The sequence below is a fragment of the Olea europaea genome, unplaced genomic scaffold, assembly GCF_002742605.1.
Source record: "Olea europaea var. sylvestris unplaced genomic scaffold, O_europaea_v1 scaffold3276, whole genome shotgun sequence".
NCBI lineage: Eukaryota > Viridiplantae > Streptophyta > Magnoliopsida > Lamiales > Oleaceae > Olea > Olea europaea.
In genome coordinates, this window is record NW_019251669.1 from 14053 (window position 1) to 24779 (window position 10727).

The following is a 10727-nucleotide window of genomic DNA, read 5'->3' on the forward strand; positions in this document are numbered from 1 at the left end:
GGCATTGCCATCCTCCTAATTGTTTAATACTTTTTCTTGTCGACAGAGATTACTTATGTTGGTTCCTAAAATATGTTATCGACGAGTGATAGATGGCTGTAGAACGTTCAAAATGTAAAAGTCAAGTGTAAAAAACAAAAATCAATTTATTATACTTCGAGCCTAAATCAAAGGAAACTACAGCAATGCCTTATCAAAAAGATTATTTTTTTTTCAGGAAAAGTATAGCATTAATGATGTTCAACAGAAGTTTAGGTGAAAGTATGAAGTATGATTCATTTTTACAGTGAAGCAACATTTAAAGGTGGGATCATACTGTTGTAACTTAAGCTTTAAATTTTCAAAACTTAAAATTGATTTTAATTTTAATTTTAATTTTTTCTTTATTTTAATAATCACATTTAATAGAAAATTAAGATGTACCCTATAAAAAGGAAGGAGATTTTATAATTTGGACACAATATAAAAATACAACTCGAGATACTTGAATACAAAAATACTGCATCTATATTTTATATTATATTTCTATAGTTTTGACAATTTGATTAGAGGCTCGTTCTTCAACTTCCTATGGTCGTGCTTATGGAAGAAGAATCGACTGTGAGCCATATGAGTTTTATCTTTGAGCTGGATAGTGCCAAAAGAACCCGTACGAATGGGAAACAACATGACTTTAAGACAACGTCGTTGACGCGACTCCCTAAAATTTGCATTTCTAACTCGTTTTTTTTATATATTTATATTATTGTTGAATTATGTTTATTGTTATTTAATTGATTATGTTGATCGATAAATATCTACACACAAATCATCCAAACATCTAAATTGATGAGCATTGGCCAAACTAGGATCCATTTGGCTCCCATTATTTCAAATTTTAATGGATTGAAAAAAGAAGAAAAGGTTTTTTAATTTACAAATAATATTATTTTATAAAAGATTGTGTGTTTGAAAATAAAATAGAGAAAAATAAAAATTAAATTAATGGGAGCCAAATGGGTTCTAGATAGGCTTCTAAATTTTAAAAAAATTAGATACTTGAATTTTGAGCCCCCGTTTGGCCTCTATTAATTTTTATTACATTATATTCCATTTTTCACTTTCCTATTTTCTATCATACAATCGTTTATAAAATAATATTACTTGTAAATTGAAAAAAAACATCTTTTTCAGTCACTCGTTTTTAAAAAAAAAAAAATATTTCATCCATTTTCATTTTCCACAAAATGGGGCCCAAAGGGGCTAATTGAGACTCTTATAAGATTTTGTTCACCAAATTGAATGCAGTACATGTGACAGACATATCGACGTGTCTACAAAATGTGTTGTGAGCTCGACACGTGCAATAGGGGATCAATTGATGTGGATGTTTCGTCGAATCAATGCATGTGATTGATGCTGCAGAACGTTGGTTGGGTCATTTCAAAATAATTACTAAATTATTGTTAACATGCATTATATTTGTCTGTCAAAATACCAAATTCGCCCTTATAAAATCTACATTCTACAATATATTAAAGGGTAATTATATCCTCCACAACAATTTTTTTTTTTAATAACAGCTCAATATTTTATATACAATGTAGATTTTCAATATTTGTTCACTTTTATTTTTATATCCTCAACATTTTGTACGTCGAATTGTCATTCTTATCCTTCAATTAATTAATATATTTTGTCTTTAATAATGATTTTCATCCAAATATTTTACTAATCTGCATTGAAAAGATGGACAAATATTTTACTTAGCTTTTATATTAGTTATTTATTTCAATTATATAAAAATCTGAGAGAGAAATATGTTTTTTTGGCTGTCATACCAAATCTTTTCAATGAAAATCATCTTTACAGACATGACGTGAAAATTTATACCAGTTTGATGATAAAAAAAATATTTAAAAAAGGTTGAGAATAAAAGTGCAAAAATAAGAAAATTTTAGAGATATGCATTGTAATTAAAATGTAGTGAAGTTAACAAAAATTTTAGTGTTAATGTATTTACCCTATATTAAAAGTGTGGATTGAGGAAAAATTTTTGAATATCAATTTTACCCTTACAATTCCGTCCTTATATATTTAATATAGTGTCATTTAATATAATTTAACTTCATTTAATACACATTTAAGTATAATGCCCGTTGTTTTATATTGAAGTACTTAGAATTTCACATTAATCAAATTAAGTTTAATTACTTAAATTACTTTATCTAAATTATGTTTGCTACTTAAAATCGAAGTTCACATATATAGATGTAATTTTATTATGATTATATTATATAATATATTGAATGTTGCTTTAATGTAATGGTAGATTAATTATAAAATAAAATAATATTTATTATAGTTTTTATATAATTATATATGAAGACGAGCTTCGATTTTAAGTGATTAAACTTAATTTAAATAATATAAAATTATGATTACTCCAACAAGAAGAATGAACTCCATAGGGACTACATGAAATGAAATTGTAATTAATCTATAATTAAATCTACCTTTAATATATTATTTTATATGTACATGCATATATATTATAGTATTTATTATTTATATACGTTATTTTCTCTTAAGCATAAAAATTGATGGTAATCAATTACTTATTAGAAAGAAAAAAATTACCTTGATAAAGTTAAAGGGAGAATTTTTATTCCTCTATTTATATTAATCTCATTCAAAAGTGCCAAAAAAAAAAACTTTTTTTTAAAAAAAATTTTCACTTCTATATCTGTTTTGATTTTTAATTTGAATTGAATTAATATGACGAGCATGATTAGTACGTAATTTTTTTTCTCCCTAAATGTGTTTAGATAAGATATTTTTGGTTTTCACTGTTTAAGGTAAAAAAGTTTGAGTGACGGACAAAATAATAAATTTTTTATTTCGAAGATCATTTATGTACCTTTAGTTTACTTATAAGTAAACATTTTAAACTTAAACAAATGTACATTTTCTAATTCGATTATTCTTCATGTACGTTTGTACAACAAAGCTGAGCGATATCGCTGAAATGATTGCAAATAGAAGTCCAACCAATGTCTAGTATAAAAAAATAAGTAAACAAAACATTACATTTCAATTTTTCAACATTTTACGCATATCATTCATTGTACATAAGACAGGTAATATGCATGCTTACTACTAGTAATATAAAGGGTAATTATATCCACACTTTAATATTCATTTGTTGAGACACATTTTAATTGTAATTTAGAATCCCCAATCAATATCATTTATGTAAAACATGTTTCACCTTAAACATACATTGTTTGGAAATTATTTAATAATAAAGTTGACATGTATGAAAAGATTAAGGACCTTTATGCAAGAATTTCACGATTGATAATTGATTGGGTCAATAACACGTGGAGCACGTTACAGATGGTTTGAAGAATCCTCCCTCACGCTGGTTAGGTGAAAATCTTACTTTTCTTTATTCTTTTGGCGTGAATGGTGTGTGCGTGAATAATATTTTACTGATGTCACGTGTTTTATTATTTAAAAGTTAAAACCGAGGGTTACTATTATATTAAGATAATGTGTGGCCCACAAGTTTGTGCAAATTTTACAGAAGGCAAGTAAATGAATATGCCGGGAAAACCTCGGTTTGATAAGTAAAATAAAATTTTTATGTATAAAGTTATAAGATATATGAGCAGTTATTTTATTTTTCTAATTATCCTGACAAGCTAGTAAACGGATTTAAGCAATCATTAAAACATTCGTAGTTGAATCATGATATTGGTTTGTTTTGGTAATAAATACTTCGACCAATTTTGTAGCTCTACTTGACGAAAATTTTACATTCAGTTGATAGAACCCTCTTAGTCAAGTCGAATTTAGTAACTAGTAACTCATTGTTGATTCCAAGTGAGCTCAAATCAATATTAAAAATGTTATATCATGATTGCACTTGAGTAGATCTGTTAATCGATATTTTATCTATAGTAAGAGTAAAATTTGAACTATTTGAATCGTATCGTTACTTGTTCTGTAGTTTCATGAGACAAATAACACGACTGAAAGATTTTACATTCAATTAATAAAAATTTAAGAGTCAATTCGAATTTAGTAATAGACTTCAACTCACTTTTGTAACCAAGTAGAGTTAATAAATCTTTAAGAAGTTTAATTGTGATTGTACTTGAGAATATCTATTAATAAATATTCCATTTAAAGTTTATGTGAAAATTGAGCTCTTGAATCCTATTATTTCTTGTTTTTCAAGTAACACATACTCGACTTATTATTGTAGCCCACTTGAAAAATAATAGGACACATAGATTTTACGTTCAAGTCGAAATTTAATGTTCCAACTTTTTTAGGGACAAATGAAGCCTTTCTGCTTTCTTCTCGGTTCGTTCTGGCTCGTACATTCAATACTCTTGTCCCCTGCCCTTTTTTGGTCTCGATACCTTTCGTTAAAGAAAAGTAAACTGCCTGTGATGTGGTAAGCGAGGGACCCATGGCTTAATGTTTTTGAATTTTCTGCTCATACCCCTCAAAATCGTGTAAGTACTAAATACCTGTGGTTATCTTGTATAAGTAAGTAATGTCTTCCTCTCAAAATCATTCAAGCTAATCTTCCTCTCCATTCCAATGGCTGCCTACTCTTTCACGAGGCCACAGTATGATCTTGAAAACGCCGCCTCCTACACTCCCATCCCTGACCGACCAGCATCCGCCTCCTCCACTCCGGCCGGTCATTGGAGATCCAAGAAGCTTCTCGCCGGCATTCTCTTTTCCTCTGTATTCTTACTTTCCTTAATTCTTCTGTTTGTTAACCAACAATCCGAATCCCAAACCAAAGTCAATGGCACCAATCAAGGAAAATCTTCAACTCCCAAACCCATATCGCCGACAGCTCGAACTGCGCCGCCGTCAAGAGGGGTGTCCCAGGGTGTGTCGGAGAAGACTTTCCCGCTAGCCAGCGGTGAAAATGCAACCTACACGTGGACCAATGCTATACTGTCTTGGCAACGAACTGCTTACCATTTTCAACCAGAAAATAATTGGATGAACGGTAATTCTTTTTCTTTTTCCCCATTTTTTGATATTTTGAAAATTTTTGTTTCAACTATTATGATTTATCCTTTGTAATTTGTCTGATTCTTTTGCCAAATTTTGTGGGATGAATCTGGTGCCGCCTTCTACAGATCCAAACGGTACGTCTTCACAAGCTTTTATCTTTTTAAATAGGTATACTTTTCATGTTATGAATATAAAATAAAAAGATAATCGCCTTTCTAACAATTCAATCTAATAGGTAATTTATACAAAGATACAGATTCTGAAATCTTGAGTTGCCTCATTTAGTTAGATGTTTAAAATTTAGCTCCTATTTGGTAATGATTCTTTGAAACCTGCTTTTCTTAAATTTATTTCAACAAAATTTTCATGATTTTTTTTTTTTCGCACTAGCTATAAAATTTTCATATTTTCTGACTACATAATCCTCATAAAATCTTTTCTCTAAAAATTTATATCATAATTAGAGTTAAAGATAACGTTTTATCTATTTAGATTTAAAAGTTATCTGAATTTGCTTGCCGACCACAAAATCCTACGTGTAATCATTTAAATTGGACTAAATTTTTAAATAAAACGTACAATTGTATCTAATTAATAAGGTCAAAATTAGACCACAGAATCTTTGTACCTCTGAATATTATTATCTCTACCTATAATTATACGTGTGGTTGTTTGGTCCTCAAATCATAAGTAATAACTTTCTATATTTAAAATTTAATAATTTCTAATACTATTATTGAGTCAAGAATGGAAAAAAAAAAATGAGTGGTGGGCCTAGTATTTACAACATTGCTGATCTGGACTAGAAATAAAATAAAGATAAAAAATCATGTGGGTTGAATGATGATTGAGTTTTTGCTACTGCTAGCAAGAGGGGGGCCAATGACCAATAATAAAAAACCGTGGGCCCCACTCTTATAAGTACAAGTAGGATAAGCCATAATGATTTTATATGGTACGTGCACCACTGAGGGGTCAGTTTTTGCATAATTGTTGGCCGGTCTAAGGCCAGCAATATTGGAGTTATCCACTCGCCGTCGTGATTTGGATAACTCTAGCACGTGCAACAGCAACACGTCTTAATATTTTTTTCTCAAAGGACTTCTTTACAGTTTATATAACTGGATAATTATGTAAATAATAATTAAAAAATATTTATAAGCAATTAACATTATTATTTTTACTAATTTCATATTTGATTCAACTTAGAAATTGAATTAAAATTTAAGTGAAAATCAACAATTAAAAATGAAAAGCAATTAAAATTATTTTTTTTTTTACTAATTTCATAGTTGGTTCAACTTATTTTAAAGAAAATAATGGCTAACTTATAAATTTACTGATTTTCTTATTCAGGTAGAAATTACTATCAAACTAAAACTAAAAGCAAGTTCGCATACAAATAAAAATGAAAAGAAAAAGAAAGTGCACGTTTGGTTAAGTGTACCAAACATACTATTACTTTTAAGTGATGATTTTTACTATATTAATATTAACCAACTATTCTTTAATTACCTTACTCAAAGCTTGTTTTGGCACATATTTTTGCAAGGAAAACTGATTTTTTATTTTTTTAGAATGTATAGGGAAAAATCTCCGACAAAAAGCCTTTAGAAGCATGAAAATACCACTCATCTTAAATTTTACTTATTAATTACTTAAAAATAACCTCACGTATTATTTAATTTTTAAAACCTTTTCAAACTCATAGCATCTATACGTAGACAGCCGCAATATGAGATAACTTTTGAGCTTCAATTCTTGCATGCAGGTCCATTATTTCACAAGGGATGGTACCATTTGTTCTATCAATATAATCCAGATTCAGCTGTATGGGGAAATATCACATGGGGCCATGCAGTATCAAAGGATCTTATTCACTGGCTCCACTTACCATTTGCAATGGTCCCTGATCACTGGTATGATATCAATGGAGTCTGGACCGGGTCCGCCACAATTCTTCCTGACGGTCAGATTGTGATGCTTTACACTGGAGATACATATGATGTTAAGCAGGTGCAGTGTTTAGCTTATCCCGCCAACCTATCTGATCCTCTCCTGCTTGATTGGGTCAAGTATTCGGGTAATCCGGTTCTGGTTCCCCCACCCGGTATTGGAGCAAAGGACTTTAGAGACCCGACTACCGCTTGGCTTAGCCCGGATGGTGATAAATGGCGGATCACGATTGGATCCAAGGTTAATACAACGGGTATTTCACTTGTGTATGAGACGGTAGATTTTAAAACTTATGATATGTTAGATGGGTATATGCATGCAGTTCCGGGTACGGGTATGTGGGAGTGTGTGGACTTTTACCCAGTTTCGATGAGTGAGATAAACGGTTTGGACACGTCGGTAAGCGGGTCGGGTGTTAAGCATGTGCTGAAAGCAAGTTTGGATGATGACAAGAATGATTATTATGCACTTGGGGTCTACGATCCAATTGAGGATAAGTGGATACCGGATGACCCAAAATTGGATGTTGGAATCGGGTTAAGATATGATTATGGTAAATATTATGCTTCCAAGACATTTTATGATCAGAATAAGCAGAGGAGAATTTTGTGGGGTTGGATTAGAGAAACTGATAGTGAATATGCTGACATTTTGAAGGGATGGGCATCTGTTCAGGTAATAATTACTTGACTTTTCATATATCAATCGGTTTCATGTTTGTGGTACGAAGATGACTTATTATCTCTTTCTTGCAGTCGATTCCTAGGACTGTCATGTTCGATCAGAAGACGGGGAGTAATATACTTCAATGGCCAGTCAGCGAAGTGGAAGAATTGAGATCAGAAATCGTTGAGTTTGATAATGTAAAGCTTGGACCGGGATCCATTGTTCCGCTTAAAGTTGACACACCTTCTCAGGTTTTGTGTTTTACCCTATAACCAGTAAGGAATGGTAAATTTTCCAATTTTTTCACCTAGGATTTGTTTTGTGTATGTTGCAGTTGGACATAGTTGCCTCATTTGAAATTGATGAGGATGCATTTGAAGGAACAGTTGAAGCTGATGCTGATGCTGATGCTGGTTACAGTTGCCCTACAAGTGGTGGTGCTGCTAATAGGGGGGAGTTGGGACCTTTTGGTGTTATTGTTCTTGGCGATAAAACTCTATCAGAGGGAACCCCTATCTACTTCTACGTTACCAAAGGGACTAATGGAAAGTTTGAAACTCATTTTTGTGCAGATGAATTAAGGTATAGTCCACCTCATTAAACAAGTTATTTCCCAGGTTGATGTATATTCCTAGCTAGTGGTTTTGACACTTGACATTTGGTTTAGAAGTCACCTTTTATCTAGTGTACATAAGCAAGCCGTGTTTGTAACTTGTTTGAGCCTTTGTATAACTATATGTATTTTTTATGCAGATCATCTCTGGCTCCTGATGTTGACAAAGTAGTCTATGGGAGCAAAGTCCCTGTTCTTCATGGCGAAAAATACTCCCTGAGATCACTGGTATGTGATAAGGGATCATATTTTTCTCCTCGATCCCTTCTCTTTCTAGCATCTCATTACACATTTTTTGTTTATGTGCTTATAAAGCAAGCATGTTAGTTCAAAGAAGAGAAGCCCCTGAAAAAATGTTCCCTAAAATCTGTTTTTGGTCAATAGTGTATGTTCACAACTTAAACAAGTTCCTCACACACGGCTCAATTTCCTTGCAATGATCATATCTTAAAGCACGATGTGCATAATATACTTTTGAATTATAGTTGGAGGCTTAGAAAAGTTAAACCTGATACTTGTGCATAATGTGCATTCACAGTTTAGATCTTGAAATTTTCGAAAACCTATGTATAGAAAAGTCATGAAACCTGATACTTGTGCATTCGCAGTTTAGATCTTGAAATTTCCAAAAACCTAAGTTTTTCATCACCATTCTATGTCCACATGTTTACAAGTTGTTACTTTGGGCTCAATTTACCTTGCACTAATCAAACCTTAACGTGTGTGCATAATATTCTCCTCTGAAGTTCAACAAGTTAAACTATATGTAGAAGTTAAAATATCTATCAACTTCCCATCTTGCATTTATCCGTGTTGAAATAAATTCAGGTCGATCACTCCATAGTGGAGAGCTTCGCTCAAGGAGGCAGAACAGTTATAACGTCGCGAGTTTATCCAACAAGGGCTGTTGATGGAGCAGCACGAGTTTACTTGTTTAACAATGCTACTAAAGTGAGTGTCACAGCATCTGTGAAGATGTGGAACATGGGTTCTGCTGATATTCGTACCTTCCCCTTAAATGAGCAGTGACTTGTCCCGAATGTTATAATCGTCTCAACAAGTTGAAGTCGTCTCATTTTTCTGCTGGATTTCATGTTAATTGATTAAGCACATCCAGCAGCAATATTTTATTATTTTATGGATATTGTGATATAGTGTTTGTGCCCAAAATTGCTCTCGAGGATTGATCTGCTCGAGTCTGTTTAGCATTCATCACTCTACTAGGGAAAGAGAAGTGCATTTTTATCTCGTAAATATTCTTGCTTTCTTGTAATGAAAAAAACATTTTTCTATTTACTATAATTGAGATTGCTTATTTTTAGTAACACATCTCCGGTGTTTCTTTTGTTGGTTGTGTCATTTTCATTTTTTCTTTTTTATGTTTTGTGATTGGAGAATCTCCAATCAATCATGCTTGTTGTACAATGATCATTAGCTAGAAAAGAGTGTGTGTCATAAAAATAAAGGGTTTGCAACTTTATATAGTCCAAATACAAATAAAATTTAGGTCAATTCTAAGCATGGGCAAAGGTTGTGACGATCCTGAAGTTTTTAATGATTTAACAACTTCGGTGATGATTTTGACACAAGAGAGGACGTTTGCCATTTTTATTGGCTAAAATCGAGAATTACAACCAAATTTACAGAAATCTTTGCTACCTTGTATTTTGTTTGTTAAAATCATAAATTTAAAAATAATGTTATTCATATTCAACGACTGAGATAGCTATTCTATTTGACATCTTGTTATTTGAGGCATTAATTTCTTAAAATTTTGTTGCTTGAAATAAAAGGCAAATATTTCAAATAACAAGCCGCCACATAATTAGATTACTACAATCGTTGGTTATGAATAACATTATACTCTAAATTTAAAGCAATGACCGATATTGAGCCATAGAGCAATGAAAGATATCGATCGGGCTGTAAAGGCCTGTTGACATGGTTCAATGAATTCATAAGTTAATTATTTAAGAATTAATTTGTAGTTTTCTTTTTAATATTATAATTTCGTCTTTAAATGTTGTTAAAGAAATAAAACAAAAATGTCATAGTTATTGTTCATTTTCCCTTGCACACTACTGAGAAAGATTTCAACTTTTCCCTTTTACTTTGTATGTATTGCATTCTCCTTTTTTTTTTTTTTTTTTTGGTTTTAAATTAAAATAAACGTTTACAGCGAATCCATTTTCACTTGGGGGGGTTGATTTAAAAGACTTGATCAAACTAAACATTTGTCCAAGAAAACCAAGAACTAAGGCTTTTAGTTGAAAGGCCTAAAGTTATTAAATATGGAAAATAGAATTTGTAAAAGACTAAAATATTCTTGTATGTAAAATGATGTTATTGCCCTAATTTTCATTTCAATTTTCTTTCAACCCTAATCTCCTTTCCTCCTCTATGAATGACTCGGCCACGGTTGGTGCCTCCATGCTGATTTTCTTATTATTATCTTCTTCTCTAC

At 31.5% G+C, this 10727-nt stretch overlaps 2 protein-coding genes across 2 annotated transcripts in view; both read left to right on the forward strand.

Moving 5' to 3' along the window:
* The window catches only part of LOC111385779 (trehalose-phosphate phosphatase A-like), a 4132-nt gene extending 3842 nt beyond the window's left edge, over positions 1-290 (forward strand). The window contains exons 10-11 of the mRNA XM_023010193.1: positions 47-114; positions 218-290. Coding sequence (XP_022865961.1) covers positions 47-114; positions 218-290 — 141 coding nt within the window. The remainder of the gene's footprint in view (positions 1-46; positions 115-217) is intronic.
* A 4063-nt stretch (positions 291-4353) lies between these two features.
* Positions 4354-9592, forward strand: LOC111385780 (acid beta-fructofuranosidase-like). Its single transcript, XM_023010194.1, has 7 exons — positions 4354-5020; positions 5154-5162; positions 6800-7659; positions 7740-7901; positions 7985-8232; positions 8404-8491; positions 9092-9592. Exons 1-7 carry the CDS (start codon positions 4597-4599, stop codon positions 9290-9292), a joined length of 1992 nt encoding a protein of 663 aa, XP_022865962.1. The 5' UTR covers positions 4354-4596; the 3' UTR covers positions 9293-9592.
* The last annotated feature ends 1135 nt before the right edge of the window (positions 9593-10727 follow it).

What these genes read in the sequence shown, in the direction of transcription:
- LOC111385780 (XM_023010194.1), top strand. Translation starts at nt 4,597, where the DNA reads ATGGCTGCCTACTCTTTCACGAGGCCACAGTATGATCTTGAAAACGCC. An exon ending in AGGGATGGGCATCTGTTCAG is followed by an intron (nt 7,660 to 7,739) that starts GTAATAATTACT and finishes TCTTTCTTGCAG; the next exon opens with TCGATTCCTAGGACTGTCAT. An exon ending in TTTTGTGCAGATGAATTAAG is followed by an intron (nt 8,233 to 8,403) that starts GTATAGTCCACC and finishes TTTTTTATGCAG; the next exon opens with ATCATCTCTGGCTCCTGATG.